General features: G+C 47.6%; 1 protein-coding gene across 2 annotated transcripts in view; it reads left to right on the forward strand.

Annotated features, from left to right (window-relative positions):
• PHF19 (PHD finger protein 19) overlaps window positions 1-25,665 on the forward strand; it is a 258,042-nt gene that overhangs the window by 89,185 nt on the left and 143,192 nt on the right. For both annotated transcript variants that reach the window (XM_069609530.1, XM_069609531.1), the window contains exon 4: window positions 6,066-6,161. In XM_069609530.1, coding sequence (XP_069465631.1) covers window positions 6,066-6,161 — 96 coding nt within the window. The remainder of the gene's footprint in view (window positions 1-6,065; window positions 6,162-25,665) is intronic.

The raw sequence follows: 25,665 nt of genomic DNA on the forward strand, positions 1-25,665 counted from the left end.
TCCCTTTCTGACCCAAACAAGTGATTAAATCTGTATTTTAAAAAACGGGCTCATCGTAGAATCATGGCTGACACTTTGGGCATTGCCCTATCGGTCAGTCCGAGCCTGGTGGAGATCGCAATTCAACTTTTTAAGTCTGATTGTCCACCACTGATAGCTTTAAAATAGAACCTCATATGTGTTCTGGTCATGGTCGTTGTCCACTGGACCCACCGGGTTAACCAACCCCAGAAGGACTGGTGAATACTGTGGCACCTGGGAGACAGACACTGGCAGAACTACCAGCTGTAGCATCCCAGAGGTTGAACGTCATCAAGTCGGACACGCCCGCCACCAATGGTGTGGCACATTGCTATTGCGTCGCAGCAGAAGGATAAGTGCCTTCCGGATATGCATGGCGCCGCTCATCGAAAGGTGTTTTGTCGACACGGGCCCAACTGTCAGTGGTTTCTTTGCCTTGATTCCTCCGGTTTCCGAAACATGCAGTTTTCTAGACATCTCCTCGTCTGCCCCTTGAATTTTTCAGTTATTGGGATATTCTGGACTTGGACTTGCTTGGTTGCTGTTCTGGACTTCCTTTGGTCTATGAACTGCTTTTGGTTGCTTTGTAGATTTCACAATTGGAACTTTGCTTGCCTGGTTACTGGAGTCTCTCCGATCACAAATTGGATTTGGTTCACTACACCTTCCCTGGGAGTGGATCGCTTGGTTTTTTCCTGGATTGTTAGATTATCACTTGGACATCGGGACTTCTCTGGGAAGCAGTTTGTCCTGCGCGCTGGAAAGTACTCCGTCCTCTGTTCCCTGAACGTACCCTTTGCTTTGCTTCCCTGGCTCTCTGAGAAGGGACATCTGCTCCCCACAGTCATCATCATTGAACCAGGCATCTACCAGTCTTTACAAGTAAGGAGGGAAGGGGAAGCAGCTCTGCTCGTTATAACCTGATCCCTGTCGTTTTTTGTTTCTTTTCCTGCAGCAGGGAGTGAGTCTGGTGACTGACTCCCGCCTTCTCACCTAACCATTTTGGGTAGAGGTGCATTTTGAATCCTACACTGAAAGACTGGGAGGAATGTCTTACCCTCTTGAAGGTTCATCAGGGACTCGCTTTGCAGGGGTCATGCTTGAGGCTGTCCCAAAAAATGAGGGTGATCATGTGACTTCCATTTTATGTAAAGCGAGCACCTGCTGTTTCTTTCATGAGACAGTTCACACAAAAAGTTGGGCAAAACACAACTGTGTAGAAGCTACTAGCAGCTATCTAAAAACCCAAGACTAGGTCCAGTTCGTAAAACCAACCCCGAAAAAGGTTTTTTACTGTGGGCTGGACTCAATTCTATTCATAAAGAGAAGGAATAGAACAAGCTTGTGGCTGAGGACAGAAGGATAGAGAGTAATAGGAGTGCTTTCCCTGCCTAAAGTGCACTGTTAGCTAGTTTGCGGTGTTACAACGCCTGTCTAATAGTGATAGAATAAGAATAAAATTACCACTTCTATGATATGTAATACGTTCAACCTTGCGAGTCCCAACCCACTCTCTTCCAGATTACTTTGATCGGGAGAGACTACCAGTAAAAACAAGGGAAAGGAAAAGAGGGTAAACCCAGGAAAGCGAAGAGAATCAATTTATCTCTTCAAAACCAACCATGTGTCATCTAATGGGGTAAACAGTTTTTAATAGCCCATTGATTGTCCCACTGCCCCTGGGGTACTCAATTTTAAAATTGACACAACTTAGGGAAATGGGATAAATTCCCATTCCCAAAAACACAAACAAAGACAATACAATCCCCACTTCCCACGTGGAATCAACTATTTACTCATGGAAAGCAGGACAATGTAAAAAGGTTTGCTCAAACTAAAATGGGGGCAGATTGGAGCCCTTTCAGATGTAACAAACACCGTCGACCGGTTTCAGTGGCCTGAATTTAGTAACGCCACATTCATCAGGACAGTCTAAGCTCCTCAACAGCTGGTGTATTTCATTGTTCAACAACCAGTTTTATGAGGAAAAGGTTAAACACGGTAGATGGCATAGTACATTACCACCCTGCCGTAGGTGTCATTGATCTGGAACAGTCTGGGAAGGAACATGTGGGATCAAAAAAAAGATGAACCACAGTTACTAGGTAGCTGCTAAATTCCACATATTGTATTTAGGATGGCGCAACAATAGTGTGCCATCCAAAACAATCACAGCCCATGGCTATCTCAAGACACCACCTCATGTCCCAATCTCAATATCAGAATCTCATCTCCTTAGTGTCAAAAAATGCCACCTGTATTAGTTAACCACAATGTTATCCAAAAATTCAACACAGCATATGTGGTAATTTTAACATTGGTATGGGGTGCTCTTACAATGCTCTTAAAATTGTGTTGGAAAATGGAGAGATCACAACTCACCCTTGATGTCCACTCAAGAATGGTGTGCCACAAATTAGAGCACAACTGTGCTGTCCAGTTCACATGTAATGCATCTGTAAATAATTACAGGTTTATAATAATGTTCAAAATGCTGTTTTTTTTGCAAGATGTCAGTTTCAAACAACCCCAGTCTAGATCATGTGGCCAGTTATTTGGGTGCAGGGATGTTTTATGGGACAGAGAATCTCAAGGTCCCAAACAGAACATTGCACACATCCTTTGTTTTGAACAAATCTGCAGCCAAAGGGAGAAGGTAGATAGAACAACTAAGATATCCCAAAATCAAGTAAAGCATTCGGACATCCCTTCAATAAAAAGTCTTCACATGTACTCACTTCAAATGTGCATTACATTCAAACGTGCTTCTTGATCAAGGCAAGGCGCTCAGCGTAAGCGCGTCTATCCCCTTTAGATGTAATCTCCGTATATTAAGTACGGGAAAGGAGGGCGGCATAATTTCCTAAGCGTGTCACGTGACGTGCGTTCGCGCGTCACGTGCACATTTGCCTGCCTCCGTATTGGCCAGCTCATGTGCAATGGTGTGACACGTGACGTACGCGCGTCACGTGCACAACGCCTGCCTCCGTATCTGCCGACTTATTTTCATTGACGTCAGCACATCACGTGTTCATTGGTCGGCCTCCGCATTGGACCAACTTAAGGTCATGGACTTCCCCTGTGATGCGCGTGCATCTTGACACTCGCCAAAGTCAGGCGGAAGTGTTCGGGCCCAGCCAGGCACCTCACACGGGGCTGGGAACTCCCCCTCTGATGTGCGTACCTACTCCACTTGAATTATAAACACAAAGAGGGGTGCGCTCCAACAATATCTGGCACCACATATTGGACCCCAGTCCTGAGCAGCAATGCCCACAGCCCACCCGGGGGGGACCCCATCTTTTGGAGAAGAAGGGGGTAGTTCTGAAGTACATTAGGGCTCACTGGACTAAATGTACACTGGCAGGGGACACATCATCTAGATTCCTGTGAGTGTTAACATGTATCCAGAACACCTTCAGGATAACTTTTGTCTAAGTCATTACTCACAGGTATTTCCACAAATGGCTCAAGACATCATGGCCAAAGAACGCCAAGGTATATTTTCTTTCATGAGACTACCTTCCCATTGAACTGGGAGCCTTTGCTCTCGTGGGGCAGCTGAATAGACGCGCCCTGCACATCAGTGCAACAGTGACACTGTAATCTGCACCAAGCTTGATCATGCAGACAACCTCTACTCTGACCCCAGAAAACAAGCTAGTCCACCTCTAGAAAGTGAAACTCTTGGACTAACAAATCAGTGGCCCAGTAGTCAAAGCGGCAACAAAGAAGAGTGAATAACACTAAGTAACCTCTGTCCCATGCTGTAAAATCTGAGAAACCACCACGTTCATATTCAAATACGACACTTCTTTGCCTAAGACCCCGAGTTCTGAAACAAACAACCTTCACACATTATGTAGGGAGAAGCCAGGCTCTATGTGCAGTCAGGAAAATCCTAACAAAAGGGTCCCATTGGCCTGACTCAATGGTTAGTCAAAATAGGATTACTGTCTGGTAACGCCTGCGTTCTGATCCTCCCCATTGGCTGGGAGGCCGCCAACCCCTGCCCTCGCCGGATACTAATATCTCATAAGGTGCCCTGCACCGGTGTGTCTGGACTCCAGCTGCGGCTGTGTCCAGCGCCCCCAAGAACCCCGCTAGATAGTAACCAAAATATGTTCACGCGTGTGTGCATGCATTGCGGTGTGCGCACAGGAATGTGCGGCAGACAGTTGCAGTTTTGTGGGCAATTATTAGCCTTCTGACTTTCTTTACATGTCCACAAAGACTTGTGCCGAGCGGGTGGCGGGTGGCGACTACTTTCAATGTTTGAAGGTGCTGGGTGCATCAGCACAAATACTGTTTCGACGTGGGCACCTTCTGGCCTTCCTTTGGCACTTAGGTGGTTGCTTACGTCGGCGGGGTCTGTCACACCGTACATTTATTTATCTGATATATTACATTTATGTAGCGCCCAAACCCAGAGGTATCACGGCACTTGAACACAGCTGCTGGAAAAGATAATGTCAGAGGAGATCGTGGATCTCAAGAAGATTATGGGAAGTTAACAGGGGTGTTGCTAGGTCTGGAAAAGATCTGGGGCTAAGCTAATACCGGGAATGTCGGGACTCTGGCTAGCTAGCCTCTTGGCTGTAGTCCCTGAGCTTCTATCCGGGGCTACAATAAAAAGACCCTGGGCTATAGCCCCTGAAGCCCCCACCCCTAGCAGTGCCTCTCGGGGTTAATCATATTTGTAGAAGAGCCACGTTTTCAAGCTTTTTCTGAAGGCAGTGTGAGAGGGTTCGTTCTTGATGTGGTTATTTTGATGATCTTGAGTCCGGTTTGGCCGCACTCACTTTGTAGGCCGGTGTGTGAGTGCACGGTGCGTTTTATGCCGCTCTCTGTACACACAATTGCTGATAATCTAAGCACGAGGACATTCGCTTTGAATATCCTGCGCTCAATAGAAAGTGCTGCCATCCAGGTTGCCATGCCACTGAAAATAGGAATGTCCCATGCTGGGTTCTGTAAAGCAAATTATTACTGGTTTGCAGATCAGCAGAACAGACACTAAGAGAGCTATGATGTCGATATTGATATTTTATTTCTATCGCGCTTGTACACAAGTGTTTCAGAGCGCGACAAGGCAAGGGAGGGGAACAGGGGAGAACAAAACAACGATCTTACTAGGCCCAGCGACATTGAGAACGCGCAAGTGCATGGGCGAGGGGGAGGGGAAACGTGCATGGAAGGGGGAGAAGTGGAAAGTGCGGAGCAGAGGAGAAACAGATCAATACTGATAAATAAATAAATAATATGTAATGATTTTCTGGAAAAGATGAAATGTGGGCATTGCTGATGAAGTAAAAACGTGCCACCATATAGACCAAATCTCCAAGGACTGCCTGTTATTCGAATCATGAAGCGGGAGTGCCCCCGGCAGCAGGCGGTTCCATTGTCATCCTTCAGGTCACAGGTGCAAATCCCACTGGGGTTGACTCATTTATTTGCCCTGTCAAGATAGATGAACTGAGGCCCACGCCGTGGGTTCTACTCCTGCCGAGGTCGAAAAGTTACATTCATTTAAATTGAGTAATACTAAAACCTGTTCTTTGCAATGCCGAGAAATTACAAAAATGGAGTGAGCAATCGCTGTGTATAAAACTACTATTTTTAGCATGTGAACCCATGCCAGGGTGGTTTAAATTTTAAAGCCAAACCATGCGCGTTTGCCACTAATATTAGCAGAGTTGTTGAGCAAAACAGAAAGCGTGTCTTCTGCAGATAGGTTTGAAATTAGAACAAAGGAATTTGTGTTTTTTTAGGTTAAATCACGGTGTGAAGTTGCTGAAAATAAGCTTTTTCGCATGGTCTGACCGTCCTATTGCAACCCCGCGCGATGCTGTGGGAGCGGGCGGGCGGGCCTTGGAACACTGATGTCCTCTGTCCCACTTGGCAGTGCACGTCACCACATGTGAACACAGGCGAAGGGTCACTTCCGACACGCAGCAGCGCTATGAATAAAGCGATTTCCTGCTAGGACGCCTCCCGAGTCGTGCATTCTGTCACAGCTGTTTCTTGATGCCTTTCTCTTGCAGCTGGAGTTCCAGGGGAGGAGCCAGCGTGCAACATCTGCCTGGAGAAGACGCCAGGGCCGTCCAATGACATTCTCATCTGTGGGAAATGCGGCTTAGGTAAGGACTGCGCAAGCACCTCACCCAATAGCCTGAACACTTATACGTGTATAGCTACTACTTACATTCCCAAATATGTTCTGTCTTGATGTTTTGTGCTTGCAGCCCACATACACGCCTCCTCTGTTGCAGTGCTCAGGGCCGGCCTTAGCAGTGAAACAAACATTTTGTGCCCCCCCTGTGCGCCCCTGGTCAATGCTGGCAGGGGCCACATATTTTTAACTCCCCACTCCCTACTGTTAATAAATGCGTCCCGCTCCCGTGCTGGAAAGCCCAGCGCCCGCACAATAGCGGGGCACATTTAATTTCAATAGGGTGCCTACTGCACCTTCTCCCAGCACACCTGCTCGGGGGAGCCCTTGAAAGACTCCCCTGAGCTGGACGTGGTGGGGGCCAATGACGCCCGGCCCTAAGGCCGGCCCTGCCAGTTGTAATAAGCGTACTTAGAACTCAATCCTATCCTGGCAACTAAAACTCTACAGGAGCGCATGGGTTTAATCCCTTGATCCAAGATAATAATGATTCATACCAAGGGAAGCTCGGACAAAGCATGGCCACATTTCTTTACTCAGTTTAATTCAAAATTATTTTTTTTTGACTGGGATCATTTCATGGTATCAATGTACATTCTTCATAGCTTGGTACCTTTTTCGTACCTGGTAATCGGGCTATCCAACCCAACAACTTGCGTTATGATCGTGGTTTCTCCATAATCAGCCGTGGTTGACCGAGGCCCATCCAGGATTTATAGCATGGTTCTCCTACGCATATGTCAGTGGTTGTCTGGTTTCGATCAGAATTCCAGCAAAGTATTCTACATTTAAGGGCAGTCCTGGACACACCTTCCTCCCGCCAGAGTGAGTCGGTCCGGGGTATGCAGCCAATGTTCTTACCAGTTGGCCTTGTGGTTAGAAGAGCAATTGGCCGGTTACCCTTTAATGACCTAGTGATAAATCCGATGACCGTTGGCTCAATAAACCTCAGCAATTTGATGGGTTTATTTAATTAGACCTATAAAGGGCTTTCCCCAAAGCAATTGAATAAAATGAAAATAAATAAAATGTTAAACTGGGGCCAATCAACATGAAGCTGAATATTAATATTGAGAAGAAGATAGAAGATGTGATTCCAAAGAGCAGTGAAAAGAAGCCAGAGTGGATGCCGACCGTGCTGGCAAGGGCCACAATTCCACAATTTAGGAGCAAGAAGACAACACGAACAGAAACGGGAATGAGCGCAGGGAGGATGAGCAACGACTGAAAGAGAAATGGATGAGAAAAGAAACATGTGACGGACAATGGATAGATATAAGGCTAGAGAGATAAGGAGGAGCAGCGGCGTTGCTAGAGGGCTTGGGGGTTGAGGGGGTTATAGCCCTGAGTCTTTTGGTTGTAGCCCCAGATAGAAGCTCAGGGGCTACAACCAAAAGGCTGGCTAGCCCCGAGTCATGACAGTCCCGACATTAGCCTAGCCCCGTATCTTTTCCAGACCTAGGAACACGCCCGAGGAGGAGCAAGTCCATTGAGGCACAAATGCAGCACATACAAAGTGAAACTGGAGGCGGCTAGGAAAGAAAAGCCAATGAAGCCACAAGAGAAGGAGAGATGTGTGAAAGAGGAGACAGAACACAGCGGAGTTACACATAGACTCAAGAGGGGATAAAGCTTACACGCAAAGAACCCAAGAGGAGGGAAGAGCAACAGTCTCATTGAGAGAAAGCTAGGGAAAGTTTACAGATTTTAGTAGTAGAAAAGGTCAGATTTTAGAAATCCTATAGAACTGGTGGCAACAGGACTGGGCCAGAGAAAGTAAATGGCGGGTTGACGGAGACACATAGATTCCAAGTGCATGAGGAAAGAGGAAGAAAGATGGAGGAGGGATCGAAACAGTCACGGGGGCAAGAGGTAACAAAGAAAATAATCTACATTTTCATAGAATTGATAAGGAAAAAATGAGAAGAAATCCACGGCTTAGCAGCAGAAAGGCAATATGAGAGACTCGCTAAGTTAGTCAGAGAGAGAAGAGAACGATAACAGTTCAAGACCTTTTCTTGAGGTTATTCTTTGATGACGGTGACTTTATGCCCAATAACTATACATTTGTATGCAAATGCTGGTCGCCCATACCTAAGAATCCAATTGCCTGATTGAAATGGTCTCCTCACACTTAGACCTCAAAAACATAAACACCAAAAGAGGGGCAGGTTTTTCATGCAAAGCCAACAAGCATGGATGCAGTATTTGCAGCTGGGAGGACCGCTGCCAATGTCTTAGAGGGCATGGGGGTGAAGTTATGAATTTATCAAGCCGAGAGCACGGGTAGAGGGTGAGGTCAAGGAGGAGGGTGGCACAGAAGTCCAGGTTGCTGAGTTTCAAGGCCAGAATGAGTGTTTTGATTGCGATGCGGGGAGGGGGCAGACTTTCCTGATATCAAGCAGATTAATCCTGGCCACAGTCGAGGAAGATGTAATAAAGTGGTGACGGTTACGAGGGATAGGGAGATTTCATCGCAGGAGATTTGGTCGAATCCAAATCTATTGATTTTTTTTTTTCAGCTGAATGTTGCCGCAATATCTGTGGGCTGGGGGAGTATGATTGGGGGGGGGGGTGGCTAAGGGTTATAATGAAGGTGTGGGGATGCAACGTGGATCTTCCCCTACATATATTTGCGGCCAAACGGCTTAAAGGGAAAAAGAAATTAAATGGATTTGGATTTGACCAAATCTCCTCGATGAAATCACTTAGAGCTGGTTGCTATGAAAAGTGAACCCAAAGGTTGCATGACTTATGGGAGGGAGATAGCAAGTCAGGTGGAAATTAGGCAGGTGAAGAAATAAGAAAGGGCACATTGGAGGCAGGAAAGTTGATTACTTTGGTCTTTGGGGAGTTTATCATCAGACGACAAAGTATCACCCAGTGACGGATCACAAAGAGACAAGGAAATATGTGAGCAGAGAGGCGAGGAGTAAAGGTAGGCAGGTAGAATTACATGTGCATGTTGCCTCAAGTAACCCAAAAGAGAAGATTGGTTTACAGAGAGAGGTGGCAAGGGGTCAAGGATGTCGTTTTGGGGACTCCAACGGGGAGGGTGGTTGGCACTGATGTGTGCTTGTTCCATGAAGTGGAGAAGAATCAAAGAAAAAGGCAGGAGGCAAGCCACTTGAGAGTGGAATCTTGGGTTCCACAAGACGCAGTCCATATTATCAGAGGCGGCCAAGTGATCAGGAGAGGGGACAGCTTGCAGTGGCGAGCAGAGGTCAGAAAATGAAAGATATGGGTGAGGCCCAATTCTGTATAATGAATGCTGCAAAATCCAGACTGCAGAGTATCCTGGAAGTCATCAGCTTGCAGCTGGGAGCAGATCCTATTAAAGACGAGTCACTGGAGGATTTCAGAATAGTTAGGGGGGAGAGCTAAAGGCGGAACGTTGCCAGGGATATTGGGGACAGCCAAGGACTTCTTTAGGGAAGGTATCCTAGTTGCTATCCTGAAGCAGGATGGGAAACTTCCAAGGGAAAGAGCAAGTTGATAAGGGAGGAGAGGTAGGTTAGAGGAGAAACTCCTCATCTGTCTATGGTACAAATGCGTCACAGCGGTGCAGGAGTAGTCCTAAGGATGGGTGCCAATTCACAGGGAGTAGTTGTGGGGTAGGAACATAAAAGGGAGGTGGTAGAGATAGGTGATGGTGTGGAGCAAGAAGCAGAGAGACGGGTGTATTGGAGGGTGGTGAGAGCATCTTGGAGTTCATCAGTTTTAGATGAGAAGTAGCGGGCAAAGTGTGTTCTATTTTATAGCAATACATACATACATACATACCTCACAAGTCAATAGGGCACATGTGCAGAATCATTATTACTGGTATTACAAACATGTATTTGTACAGCACAAGACAGGTCAACCTGTTGCCAATTCGGAACTTGGTAAACATAGATACATAAGCCGGCTTTGGATGTTTCCAAGGGCAGAAAAGGCCAAACAAATTGCAGAAGCCAAAAACGTCAACGATTGCACACTGCTTCAAATATCTCTTGAAGTTGAGAAGCCACAAAAGCATTTTTAAAGTGGCTCAAAGCCAGGTTTCAGTCGCTCCCTCCGCTCCCTGAGTACCAGATTGGATTCTAAGAAATCTTGAATAGAGGTTTCAGCCTTAACAGCTTATGGCGCTTCTCCTTTGGTTACACAGTTGGATTTGAATACTGTGCTTTGCTGCGAAGTAGATGGTTCTTAACCTGAGACTGTACAGGAATCTGAAAATGTGACAATTTGAAAAACAACCAATTGTACTCGCGCTCACACTCATTGTCTGTTTAGTAAAAGACGACAATTTGAGACTGAAGTATACTTCAGGGAGTACCGCTCAACACTCACGTATCCAACAACAATAGATTGGACAACTAGAGGTTCGACAATGGCATCTAGCTGTGAATAGCATTAATAACCTGTTCAAGGACAGCACACAGCATACTCAACATTCAGCACCAGATTTAGTGTAACACAACATAGTTACACTCTAGCATCCAAGCAATATCCCCCGAGGAACCGCCAAAAGGGAGACGGGGAAACACGTGTCGGGATAAAAGGCAACAACAGGGAATCAAGCCAGCACCAGGCACAGAAATCATCAGTCACCATACGACATAGTGAGTTGAATGAAGACTAATTCAACAAGACGGATTCAAGGTATCAAACGAATCAAGGGACAAGAGTCAATTAAAGGGTAATAAGTCAGCATCAGGCACAGTAATTACCAGTCAGTTCAAGACACAGAGAGTTGAATGAAGATTCATTCAACAAGCCATATTCAATGAATACATTGAATCAATAAGTTGTATTGAATGAATACAAATAATCCAACTGCACAAGCACAAAACCCAGCAAACATCACCAATAAAAACTTGCTGAGAAACTGAAAAGAAAGTCTCAAATTGTCGTCTTTTACTAGACAGACAATGAGCGTGAGCGCGAGTACAATTGGTTCTATTTCAAATTGTCACATTCTAAGAAATCTGATAGACTAGTCGACAATACACTTTTTTTTACTTGATGTTATGTTACAGGTCCCAAGTTAAAGATCAAATTCGTAGGTTTTCAGATTGTATGAAAAATACAATGATTCTGCACCTTGGCAGTACAATCGGGAACGGGTACCATAACAATGTCACCTGAACCCCAAAGCAGCAATCAGTAATTCTGCCGCCACAACTGCAAGAGGAGAAGTGCCGGTACGAGGAAGTGGCTCTCATTTTGTTGAAGTCATATAGATTTTCCAGGTGTGCATTTCTGGATTCTGTGCATCAGGAAGAGAGGACCACTACCATAAAAGAGAGAGAGAGAGAGAGGGAGAGAGAGAGAGAGAGAGAGAGAGAGAGAGAGAGAGAGAGAGAGAGAGAGGGGAGGAGAGAGAGTGTGTGTGTGTGTGTGTGCGTGCGTGCGTGCGTGTGTGCGTGCGTGTGTGCGTGTCACATTTAAGGATCTACACTTCACACTTTTGGTGAATGGTAGCTAGTACCTTTGTTCTTAACCAATGTCATTTATCATTTCAATGGGTTCCCTTACCTCGTTTGGCCCTTTCTCTGGAAAAGAAACACATTGAATCCTTGGGATTATTGCATTATTTATTTATTTTTTATTTTATTTATTTATTGCATATATTATACACCCAAACCCATGGGTATCACAGCGTAGTTTTACAAGTATACTTCTTCTTTAATCTTAGTTGTTGTGTATTTTTATTTATTGCATTTATTATACGTCCAAACCCATGGGATTCTTCAGATTTATTAGCTCTTCCAGAGAGTTACCAGAGGAAAGAAAACCTGTGGTGGAAAACTAGGTGCCCGACTTTTGCAGCGTATGAAGCTGAAACTGTCTCCCAATATTACCGGGTTCATTTAGCCCTTAACAAGCCTGCCAAGTTCTTCTCCATTGTCAAGACACTTATCAAGCTCTCTTCTTTCCTTCTAAAATTGGAACCCTCAATTCTTTAGCTAATGAATTTAATGCATTCTGCGTTGATAAGATTCCTCCATGTGCATAAATCTAAAATCTGCCAAATCTGTGCATTCCTCTTTAGTAGTGTGGCCCTCACGTTCACTTGTATGTTCTTTCACATTTAAAGTTGTCTCAGAGAAACACGTCTTTTTCTCTACTGAGCAATCGTAAACCTACTTGCTCCTGCGTAGGCGTGTTACCGGCCTTTGTTCCACAAGCTCATACCGCGGTTCTGACCAGTCATAATATGCATTTTTTCAATCTATCCTTACCCAGGGGATTTCCCATCACAGCTTGGAAAATACTACTATCATTTCCCGGATGAAGAAACCTTTTCTTGATCCAACTGAAGTGGGAAATTATCGAACCATAGCCGGACTTCATTGGATTTCCAAGATCTTTGAAAAAGTGGTGCGACAACAACTAATGGATTCTGTAGAGAGCAACAAAACAAAAGAGGTGATGGCTGGAAGGTTTAAAAATAATCTTAACCCCTGGCATTGTTCCGGGCAACGCTCCAGACCAATGTTCTTCGTCTGCCAAGCCATTACAAAAGGGGGAAGACTCAGGCTTGATCCCACCCAAAAAAGGGGCACTCTAGCCCAAACTGCTTGGTCACATCCCTTCTGCACAAGACCACAAGCATCTCCAAACATGTTTCGCCCTTGTCATGCCCCATCAGTGAGGACTAGATTAGGTCTCTAGGGCCAGCAGGCAGGGGACCCACGTCTGGGCAGAGGTTAAGATTATTTGTAAACCTTCCAGCCATCACCTCATTAGTTTTTATGTAGAGAACAACCAGTTCTTGGATCAGTTTCAGTTGGGCTTTCGACCCAGACATGACACTGCTCTGGCCTCAGTCTGGGATGACCTTGTGCACTACTCCAACCATAGTCATGTTTCCCTGTTCATGTTATGTTATGTTAAAGGATATTTATACCGCACAGTCTCACAACCGTAGTGGTCCCCTGTCGTTCTGGAGGATCTGAAAAAGAAAGAGGGTGGGATGGGTAGTGAGGTTGAGTGGGAGAAAGAGCAAGAGAGGTGTGATGTGCTGTTGGCTACCTCAGTTCGGTTAACACCGTTTGCTGAGCGTAGGTGTGCTTTTCGTTCACTAGCTGTCATTGTTGGATCTGTCTGCCGCATTTAACCATGTGGACCACTCTATTCCTCTTTTTCAGCTCTCAGAAATCGCCAGAGTATCCAGCCCTACTCTGGAATGATACCAGAGCTTCCTTTCCGGTTGAACACGTACTATGAACATTGGTCCCTTTATTTCAACCTCCTCTCCCGTCACCTGTGGAGGGCCACTGGGATCCTCCTTATCATCTCTTCTTTTTAAAATGTACCTTATGCCTCAGATGTCAATTATCCAGAGATTTAACACCCGATACCACTAATACGCCCTTGATACCTAAATGTTTCTTAAGATATCCAACCCCCAGGAGACATTTGACCAACTTCAGCTTTGTCTTGGGGAGGTTTTAATGATGATTGACTAATAACAACCTTCAACTAAGCCCCACAAATAAAAGAGATTATGCTTTTGGGTCCTAAACATTTGTTAAACGATCCCACACGCCACCATTCTTCCCCACCATTGTTTGGTCTTCCAACAAACTTCTCAAAAAAGGTAACAACCTTGGTACCATCTGGGATCCAGAACTTAGGTTGATTCAAAATAATTACTGAGGTTGTAAAATCGTTTTTCTTTTGGCTCTGGTTGTTGGGTCTCAGTCTCCCATTTCTTCCTTGTTCTGACCACGCTGCACTGGTGGGTGCGCTGGTAAATTCTTGCTTGGACTATGCCAATGCGCTATATGCAGGCTAGCTTAATTATCTCCCACGTCAACCCCAAATTACTCAAAATGCAACTATGCTTCATCATCATTTCACCAAAATGCCAGGGGCAGCGGAAGTGATATCATATGACCCTTGACCTCTGATGACATCACAGGAAGTGATGTAATTTGACCCCACTCCGAAGTGACATCACAGTAAGCGATGGAACCCGACCATTTACCCCTTGACAAAACAGGAAGTGGCATCACATAGCATTGTTTCAAAGTACACTATGAAAAATGTGGTTACAATATCACTGTAACGTGATATAAATTGTATACAAGAATGGATCATCAAATGTATCAGCAGAAAAAATATATGCTATAACTGCAACTTGCGAAAAGCAAAATACATAGTTCCGAAATGGATGCTTATTCTACTCTAAATGCTTTTTGGAGGATTGTGTCTGCATTGTGAATTTGAGGTGTTTAAGAACAGACTAAATCAGTGACTCACCCCCTGAAGTGTGCCTGAAATAAACCTTTAATGAGTCTTGCAGTTATTTTATGGAATTCCAGAAATACAAATAGTTCAAAAAGCCACATGGCATTGGCCACAGCCCAGGAGCTTCAATTTGGAAAAAAAAGATTTTTTTTAAATTAAGGGTAGCAATGGAGACCACAGTGGTAGCAAGGGAGACCTCAGGGGCCACAAGTGCGACCCCTGGTGACCCCTAAATGACATCCCTGACTGTCCCTAGAGCCATGGTAAATGGCAGGGTATCTGGGTACCTAGAAGGCCTGAAAAAGGGCATCAAATCCACAAGATCACCACCTTAGCCGCTGTTAAGGAGATCCGACAGAATCAAACCAGTCATCTGTGTGCTTCTGTGGGTCCAAGCTCTGGTTTCTGGGCGGGGAGCTGGCTTGACAAGATTCCAGCACTGTGGCAAACGAGGACGGCGCAATGGCATTCAGGTACTGCAACTTCAGTTCGGGCTGGCAAGGCTCAGCAGTGTTGATGGGCACCACAATCGAGCATAAATAGAAGGGTTGGCCCTGGCATCTCGATGTGTTGAGCAGCTCACAATGGCTCACAGTCTTCTTGCTGAAATGCAGAGCAATTGCAGTGGCCGGGGTCATGCCCCCAAACCTAAGAGGTCGATAAAGAGAACTTCATAGCGCTGGAGCTCCCATCTGCACTTGCCATGCAGACGGACATATGTTTGGGACCCTCCAAACAGACTGTCTCCAATCTGGGGGCCTAAGTGTCCTTGCAGAGGGGTCTTCATTCGAATCACGCTCAAATGCTCTTCTAGGAGTGCCCCTCTGTTCCTCATGAGTGTTAAGGGGATGGGCTCACACTCTCCTCTGATCAGATATCCTCACCCTTATGGAAGGGGACTCAACAATCCACAACTCAAAAAGTAATCAATAAAGTGCGGGCTTTCTACTGCATTGAAATGTGAATCCCAGCAGGGTATTGGTGGGCTCCATTCTGCTAGAATCCAATGGGGATAGAGAAATAACCACTCCCTCTTTCAGCAATTCCCAGAACCCTCCACTCCCAGAGGAGTCCTTGCCAGGCGTAGCAAGGTATACACGGAAGTTATAATAGTGGAAATGGTCTTGGCCAAGTTACAGCTTTTAATGTTGCCTTAGATTTGCCAATGTACTGGACACTGGAACAATGGGCGCATGCCTGCAATTACCCTCCTTTCCCTAATCACGCCCTTCCTGGTGGGCTGCAGGGTGATGTTATCGGTGGAGCCCAACCTTTTGACACGTTTGGAAACTTAAAAACCTGTCAAATCTGAATTGGCCATAACTCTCTTTCGCTTCACACTGCTTAATTTTCGGTTGACAGAATATTGATGTATTTTTAGTTTTACACAGCGTCCAGGGTGTAGGGCGCTAGGACCCGAGACCACGCATGAGAAAGCTCTGGAAATGCTAATGAGTTTTAACATGGGGCTTGATGAATTGAAATAAACCCCATTGCTGCTGAGCCCAGTAAGGCCTTGGCAGGCTTTCTGGATTAATGACATGCTTTTGCCAACGCTATCTTTTAGTAGTGATGGGTCAGAGATGCCAGTGGCCCATATTATGATATGTCTGTCTTCCTAGTGCCCTTCAAGGGAGGTTACACGAGGAGCCGATTAGCATTGTCTTTAAGGGCACATTTGAAGCAACATGTAACTTTTATTTCTGAAATGTGGCCAAGTCACCTTTCAGCTGTCGGGGCATCTTTGGGCTGTGCACATCAGAAGCATGCACACGTATCTATGATATGTGCTCATGTTATGTACACACTGAGCATGAAGTCAGCTCAGGTGTAACGGCTGCCACCACTTGTTAGCCATCGAGGAGATGGTGAAAGAGTGTCTGTTCACCAAAGCACACCTGTATGCATAGAAAACACCTTTACTTTGTGTTTCAGAAACAAAAGTCTGTATCTACACTTGTCTCCCTGTATCTACACCATTCCCCTGTACCATCACCACCTGCATATTCACTACTCTCCTTATACCATCTCCAACTGTATCTACACTACTCTCCCTGTACCATCACCATCTGTATCTACACTACTCTCCTTGTACTATCTCCACCTGCATCTACACTACTCTCTGTGTACCATCTCCACCTGCATCTACACTACTCTCCATGTACCATCACCACCTGTATCTACACTACTCTTCATGTAACATCACCACCTGTATCTACACTACTCTTCATGTAACATCACCACCTGTATCTACACTTGTCTCCCTGTACCATCACCACCTGTATCTACACTACTCTCCCTGCACCATCACCACCTGTATCTACACTTGTCTCCCTATACCATCACCACCTGTATCTACACTACTCTCCCTGTACCATCACTACCTGTATCTACACTACTTTCTCTGTACCATCCTCACCTGTATCTACACTATTCTCCCTGTACCATCATCACCTGCATCTACACTACTCCCCCTGCACCATCACCACGTGTATCTACACTTGTCTCCATGTACCATCACCACCTGTATCTACACTACTCTCCCTGTACCATCACTACCTGTATCTACACTACTCTCCCTGTACCATCACTACCTGTATCTACACTACTTTCCCTGTACCATCATCACCTGTATCTACACTATTCTCCCTGTACCATCACCACCTGTATCTACACTACTTTATCTGTACCATCATCACCTGTATCTACACTATTCTCCCTGCACCGTCACCACGTGTATCTACACTTGTCTCAATGTACCATCACCACCTGTATCTCCACTTGTCTCCCTGTACCATCATTACCTGTATCTACACTACTCTCCCTGCACCGTCACCACCTGTATCTCCACTTGTCTCCATGTACCATCACCACCTGTATCTACACTACTCTCCCTGTACCATCACTACCTGTATCTACACTACTTTCCCTGTACCATCCTCACCTGTATCTACACTATTCTCCCTGTACCATCACCACCTGTATCTACACTACTTTATCTGTACCATCATCACCTGTATCTACACTATTCTCCCTGCACCTTCACCACGTGTATCTACACTTGTCTCAATGTACCATCACCACCTGTATCTCCACTTGTCTCCCTGTACCATCATTACCTGTATCTACACTACTCTCCCTGCACCGTCACCACCTGTATCTCCACTTGTCTCCATGTGCTATCATCACCTATATCTACACTATTTTCCCTGCACCGTCACCACCTGTATCTCCACTTGTCTCCCTGTACCATCATTACCTGTCCTCCCGACTCTTGCATGTGGCACACGCACTCCTCCTTTTTCCATCGCAGCATACATCCTCGCTGCACGTGGCTTTTCGTGGTGAGTATTTCGTCTTTTCTCCTTCAGCCCTTGCCTGTGTCACTACCAGATGCACCCGCTCCGCCTCCTTTCCCTTGCCTCCCCTTCTCTGTTCCCTTCACCATTCTCTCCATTGCAGAAGGGAAACACAATGTCCAGTGGTAAAAATCCACTTGACCTGAGTTACCAACAGAAGTAAAATTACTACTGGAGGTAATTATAATATCGCTCGAAATCCCCATGATCAAAGAAAATACCACATAGCAATGATTGAAATCAGTGCCCAAAGTAAGATTCGCTCTGAGCTGGCCTTCTAAAAAACAAAAACCCTGAGCGCCTGCTGCAGTGACTAAAGGTTCAGACATGGACCGGTATTGGTGAAGGATGGCGTGCCGGCGCCGCAGGGGATCCAGGGCTGACCCTGAAATTCAAAATGTCTTTTTACGGATGGTGGTCAATTTCTACATTCAATGTTCGTTGCATAATTTCTGCAGAATTGGGGAAATGTTTCTTGTAATGCCTGCAATGTTATTGCCGTGCCCAGCGGTATTTGCTTACAGATGGTGTTTGCCCAGCAGTAATTCCATGCCACTGGCAATGTTGCATACGTGCAATGCTGCCGGCTACAGTGCCCTGCCGACAGGTGAACTAGGTGGAGTGCTAATTTTCCATCAGCAGTATTTTTTTATTGACTAAGCAGCCCATTCAAGGAATTACTTCTGTGGTAAATAGGAACTTTGCGCGCCAAACTGTGTGCAAAACCCTGTTTGTCAATTCATGGAATCGACTGCGCAGCACTTTTTCGGGGATTTTGCACAGGTTCAGAACGCCTCTGCGAGTGACCGAGTGCCTTGCACGAGACACCCCGCAGAGCGTGAGTGTGACTTGCACAGGGGGCAGAACTCGGAAAATGGGGAAGAACAAGGGAAAATGTGGCAGTTACGAGGGGCGGCCCGCAGGCCGTCCATCACACGGCCACTATTGCGCAAAACGATACTTATTCATGGATCTGACCACGCAACCTCTCGGTAGGGAAATGGCTAGCAAAGCCCACATTCGATCCGCCACCTGAAGGCAGGCAGTACAGACACTTGCACATAGGATTCACCGCGCAGAGGTAAGATGGGTTGGTGGATTTAGGGGCGCGTGTGGCGATCTAATTTAGGGGTGCACATATGCAGTGTAGTGGGATGCAGGAACAGTTTACAGGGTTTCGCACACAGATTTACCGAGTTTTAACCGAGTTTCTATAAATGGTACGCATGTTGTTGGGGTTCCGGTAACAGTTGCAGGGCACCCTGTGCAGGCTCTCTGCGATGCAGGCCTGCTTGCGGGGGACCCAGCTCCCTGTTTTAAGGGTGCATCTATTCGTACCTTGGGAGAAGGCCAAGGTAGCTGCTTCTGGCTGTTTTTGCTTTGCGTGGGGGCTTGTTGGGGGCGTTCCGGCTGAGACTTGCGTATAAGGTTACTTTGCGCAAACAATTCCGTGAATACGCGGAGCGCGCAGAAAAACCTCTGTGCAGAGGCTTGCGCAGAGTGATTCTCGGCGCGCTGTCTTTACGGCACAGTATTCCACGAATTGGGCCCTAATGGTTCCAAAGACAAAAAAAGTAAAAGAATGCAGCAAAAAAGAAAACGTTGACAAAGTTTCAGTTGAAGAAAACCAACAGAAGGCTGGTGAAGAAGGGACGCGCATTATTGCGTGACATCGGTTGCGTGACACTGCTGTGCCAAAGAACCGCATTTTTGTTCATTCAAAGACAGAGCCAGGGACGGCACACAACAGACCTGTGGGGGTACTGCTGGCCAGTTGCGCCCCACGCCTGCGAGGAAATGAAGCGGGGCCTTTATTAAAATCTCTGAGAATCGTCTCTGGAGAGGGAGAACGCGGAATAGCCAGCCCGGAAACGCAGGTGCTCAACAGCAGCAGACGCAGTGAAAGCCAGGGTTCTTTTTAATGAAAAGTAAGCATTGTCAAGTCAACTGCAGCCTTTGGTTTACAGTGTGCATTTACGGGGTCTCCAAGGATCCAGCCTCCCCTGTCCTCGAGGGGCCCACAGAAAACGTTGTACTTTAGTGGCCGCGCTTGTGGATTAAGGGCAAGTACTGAATTCTGATAGGATGGGAACGGCGGTGGCGGGAACTGCCCTCTGACAGCGAAAAGGAAATGAAAACGAATGTCTGTTTATTTCTAAAACTGTCTACTTACAAGTAATTAAATTTTTGGAGAGAATAACTCATTTGGCAGGTAACAAATGACCTTCTGTTGGGTCTAGCTGTGCGCACACACAGTTGGCAGAAATATATTTGGTAAGTTTTCCAAGTGCCTGATGCATTGAATTTTTAGCGTGGTGCAAAGTGACTTTGCATTGCATCAAACACCCTGGTTCGCAGAGCGACGCAAAGTGTACTTTTGCAGTGCAAAGTCAAGTACTCTTTGCACCATGCTAAATGGGCCTATTTCACGGTGCAACTAGTACTTTTGGAGTGCAAAGTCACTTTGCACTGCATAAATACACTTTGCACTACTCTGTGAATCAGGGTGTTTGTTGGCAGTGCAAAGTCACTTTGCACTGTGCTAAAAATTCCATGAATCAGGGCCTGAGTGTTTACAGACCACTGCCGATTTTTACGTTTTTCAGTGCGTGTTGTAGTTTTGTCTGACTGTATAGCAGTAAGGGGTGTTGCTAGCTCTGGAAAAGATCCGGGGCTACGCTAATTTTGGGACTGTCATAACTGCTGAACCCATATGCATGCATTAGTATTGGCCGAACCCCAAAACCTCACCCATAATGATAGGCTCACAACTTGTATCAAGTGTTGGCAATAAAAGGCCATAGGATTTTATTGTACAGATATGGGTTATGGCAATAACAATATCACATATCATGATGATATCATACTTTTGGGCACCGGGTCCTGAGGTTACCCCCTCTGACCCGTGCCGCCTTCTTGTGTCCCACAACTTATTGTGGGCACCGTACAGTGCCTTGTACTTCTTTTTGTTCTTCTCCCCTTTTTGTAGGGTGGGCGGGTTCTGTGGTAAAGAAGCAAGAAGATTTGGAAGACACTGAGTAAACAGTGAACCTCCTGTTTGCTTGGGTCCCCGTTCAGGGTCCACAAACAGATTGGCCCTCATTACGACCCTTGCGGAAATCGACTGACCGGAGCGCCACAGCGTAAATAGCGTTTCCGCCATTGCACGAAGGAGCAAAGTGCGGCCCATTCCGACCCATCGGGCACGAGCACCACGCCACGGCGGAAGTGCAAAGTCCGCGATGGCGGAAATGACCCCAAAACGGCCCACACCGCCGCCGTACGGCGCCCTAGGTGCAATACCGCCACCCCTCTTAGCGGTCACCGCAGTGTGCGCCTACCGGAAAGTACGGTGACCGGAAATATACGGAAACGGAAGATAAAACATGGGCCCGGAACGGGAAACATCCCGGCGTACACCTATAAAAACACTAAAACCACACAACCACTAAAATCACTACCCTGAAACACACCCCAACCCGTCAACCACCCTAGCGAAACCAAGAAAAATGGGAAAAGTAGCGAAGAAAGCGTGCGACCGCAAGCGGCAGGTCCACTTCTCCCGTGAGGAACTCACCGTGCTAACAGAGACCCTCCAGGAGAATGCTGCCGTCGTCTTCTCCACGCAAATGACCAGGACGGCACTTGCAAACAAGAAGGCCATATGGGCTCTGGTGGCACAGCGGGTAAGTGCGGTGGGGACCGCACCCCGCACCCCACAGCAATGCCGCAAGCGATGGGACGACCTGCGGATACGCGTCCGCAGCATACTCTCAGCCAACCACAACATTGCCACAGCCACCGGGGAAGGTCCTGAATCACCCATCAAGTTGACCCCCTGGGAAGAAATCTGTGCCTCCACCATCGGAATGGAGAGCATAGAGGGAGTCGGAGGGATGGAGAAAGGAGTGCAGACATCCGAAGATACAGGTAGGTGGGCCAGATAAAACAATGCCAAATCCACACAGTCCATCCATGTGAAGTACCATGCGTCCACATAGTGCAACAGAAACACATGTCCAGGAGAACGTCCACACACATCGGCCTGATAGCGCACGTTAAAACCCACAATAAATACATAAATAATTAAAAACCCCTAATACACGCACTACACGTGCAGCAGGCACACCCTAACTGCAGGCTGCCAAACAACTGCACCCTCACTCCACACACAAATCAAAGCACCTCCAAGGCCCCGACCCAAATCACCCTCAGGTACCACCCCAAAGCATGTGATACAATGCCATTCCAATTCCCACAGACCCATCAATAACCCTCGCCCTCCTTTACTCCACCACAGGGTCCGATCCAAACGACGAGCTACAGGACACCCCTACCAGCACACCTGCAAAGAGGGCCAAGACCAACGGCCAGAGACCCTCCACCTCAGCTGCACGCATCAAGACACGGCAGCAGCACAAATCAGGTGGCAGCACAGAGGAGGGAACATCAACAGGCACCCCAGCAGCCAGCATGCCCACAACACCACCACCACAGGTCCCCCCAATGGATGCCACAGAAGGCACTGCCTCTGGTGGCAGCAGCACCATAGGTGACACCCCATTGATGGCAGCATGCTCCGACACAGAAAACGGGGATGCCGAAGTCAGATCCATCCATGACCTGTCCCAATCCCCCTGTCTGTCCCATCCCGTACAACATGAGGATACCACGCAGGGGCACCCACAAGACGACGACTGGCCATCCCCCACAAGCCCTGTGGCAAGGCAACATGAGGACAACAGCCCCTCTGTGACACCCCCGCAAATGGCCATGGCCCAGCAGAGGCAACAGTCCCTCGACCAGTTGATCGAACAACAGCAGCAACTGGCCACACTCCTCAAGGACCATGACGATGAATGTGGGGGCACTAAGGCAGACATAGAAACATCAACTGAGACACTTAGGGCAGAAATGGAGAGAGGTACAGAGACGCTAAGGGCACAAATGGAGAGAAGCACCGAGAGCCTGAGGGGGGAACTGCATGCGACGTCCAAAGACGTATGTGCCGAACTTGCCGCAGTGCGCCGTGTGCTCACTGAGCTCACGCAAACCCTTAGGGACATGCATGGACGTGAGCAGGCAGACACATCATCCGTTGCAAGTTCCGTCCAGGGCAGCCCCCAACGTAGATCTGGAAGGAACCTGCGCTCCACAGGCAGGGGTGCCCCTGATACCCGCAGAGGGGGCATGCAATAGCGACAGCCCACTGACAATGAGCATCTTTGGACACTGGTGTTCGGGGGGGAGGTAAAAGGGTGGAGGGGGTGTGTTGGGCTCACTTGGGTGGCGGGTCGATAGGGTGTTCAACATGACATCACATATGCCATTAAAAGTGCACGATAAACCAATGAGATGTGTGGACATTGATCTTTGTGTACTAGGCCATCATAGGCGTACAGTCCATATTGTGCATGTCCCAGACACACGCAGTGCCACGAGTCCCGTGTCCATGTATCAGCCACCAGGCGTGAGTGCTAGAAGCATACATCAATGAGATGCTGACGAATGTCACGGGCCTCCGGTGCCTCGCAGACTCCATGAGGTGCTGCCACAGCCCCACCCTCATCATGACCAACATCAGGTGCTTGCAGTTCTGCGTCAGGGGGCATGGGTACATTTCTACGTACGCACATGTTGTGGAGCATGACACATGCCATGACCATCTTTGCAACCTTCTCATGGCGGTACAGGAGTGCCCCGCCAGACCTGCTGAGGCAGCGGAAACGGCCCTTCAGTAGGCCGAATGCCTGTTCTATGACTACACGGGTACGTGAGTGGGCATGGTTGTAGTCCTCCTCATGCTGGTCCCGTGGGTTCCGGACTGTTGTGAGGAGCCATCTCTTCAGTGGATATCCAGCATCACCTGTATGTGGACGAGAAACGTATGATGTGGAATGCCATTGATACGTACGCACACCCCCCCCCCTTCCTGCCAGGTCATTGCGAATTCACATACCCCACATCATCATGCATGTAATGAGACTCACCGAGTAGCCAGGATCTGTTCCCTGCGTGTCGCTCCATGTAGCGTGGTATTGTAGAGTTCCTCAAGACCATAGAATCATGGGTTGATCCAGGGAATCGGGCACAACAATGTGTAATGATCCTGTTGGAGTCACACACCATTTGTACATTCAGGGAATGAAAATGTTTTCGGTTGCGGTACTGGGCCTCCATGGCATGTGGGACGACCAATTCAACATGGGTGCAGTCGATGGCACCAATGCAACCCGGTATGCATGGAATCGCACTTTTGTGTTGGTAATTTCCTGCTCCGAGCGTGGTAGAGAGATGTAGTCGTCTGCGTGCTGCAGGAGGGCATCGAGCACTTGCAATAGTGTCCGTGAGAACAGTGGCTGAGAAATGCCATGCAACTGCCCGACTGTGTGCTGGTAGGTGCCTGTGGCCAGGAAGTGTAGTACAGACACCACCTTCAGTAGGGGTGGGATGGCGGTTGGGCTATCTATCATGCTGACAAGGTCAGCCTGTGTCATGTCCACAATGGCGGCTATGGTGTCCCGGTCCAGACGGTAGAGGGTGTGGATCTGCTCATCAGTGAGGTTGAACGGATGTGCTCGGAGGCGTGGGATTGCGGGCTGCCTGCGTGGTGGTAGTGGCTGTGCTGGCGGCCCTTGCTGGCCCTGCCTTGCCCTCCTCCTCCTCCTGCGTCTCCTCCGTGCGGCTGGTTGTAGTTGGTGTTCGTCTTCCTCTTGGAGTCGGAGCACTTGCAGTGCTATCAGGTCCCCCAGGGCCAACATCGCGAGTCCTGCCGGTAGCATTTCGGTGTGGTTGTGGGAGGAGACTGGCTGTGCAATTTATGTGTTTCCAGGCTGTATGGCCTCCACCTGTGGTGATTAATTCCACCTGTGCAAACTGCTCTCCCCTTTGGCCGAGCACGTCCCGCGCACAACGCTGCAATTCGGGGAATGGTATCTTGCTATTGCAATCATGTATTTGTACCCGATGGGCGTGTAAGATTGGTTGATATGTTCATTCTGCTGTGGTCCCAGTGTTTCCCATACTATCTGTGCAGTCGCGAACGGACTTGTGAAGGGTCAGTGGAACGTAGTACTCGAGTAACGGTGGGCCCTCATGCATCACTGTACCGAGTTGCAACGACGGGCGGGGCGTCCCATTTGTGGGGGAAGGCAGTTGCCATTTTCACACACAGCCGCACTCGATGGAATAATTAGTGATTTCAAACGGCCACAGATGCCTTTTCGACGTGATGTTGCAAATGAGGAATTCGAAGGGCGGCGCTTTCGGTTTCCAGCTAGCGGCGAGGAGATGCCCACAGGTCTGACTGCAAATGTAACGTTCTATTGTTCAATGTCCTTGAGACAGGGCCCATGGCGAGGGAGCAATGATTGATATGAATAGTTTGGGATGCGCAATAGCTACGTGGGCGATGAGGCCGACCGTTCCCAAATACATGTTACTTCACAACACTGGAATTACGGGCTGGGGCACTGTGGATTTAGCAGGCTGCATAACGCACAGACTCAATGGATGTTTCTAATGTTATGTGAGTAATTATTCAGGCGTTTTGATCCCGGGATGAGGGAATGATGAATGGATGCATGGGCAGGTGATTTGATACAGAGTTTGCCATGTACAGGGCTTCTTGGGATCTATCCGCCTCCCCTACGCTATGTGATGCAGGGCTGCCATAGTGGGACCATCGTCTATCTGGCCTTGTTGAGCCCTCCCTGTCTCGAGGCGCCCTCAGACACTTTTGTCCATGCACGTTAACATTCCCATCTGATGGATTCTGTTTTGACAGACGCATGCACAGGTACACTCGTTTGTGATGGTGTGTTTGCACCTCGATATAGATGGTTATGAGTCGCAAGTGGTTTTGGGGTG

The sequence above is a fragment of the Ambystoma mexicanum genome, chromosome 8 (assembly GCF_040938575.1).
Source record: "Ambystoma mexicanum isolate Mex_15411 chromosome 8, UKY_AmexF1_1, whole genome shotgun sequence".
Taxonomy (NCBI): domain Eukaryota; kingdom Metazoa; phylum Chordata; class Amphibia; order Caudata; family Ambystomatidae; genus Ambystoma; species Ambystoma mexicanum.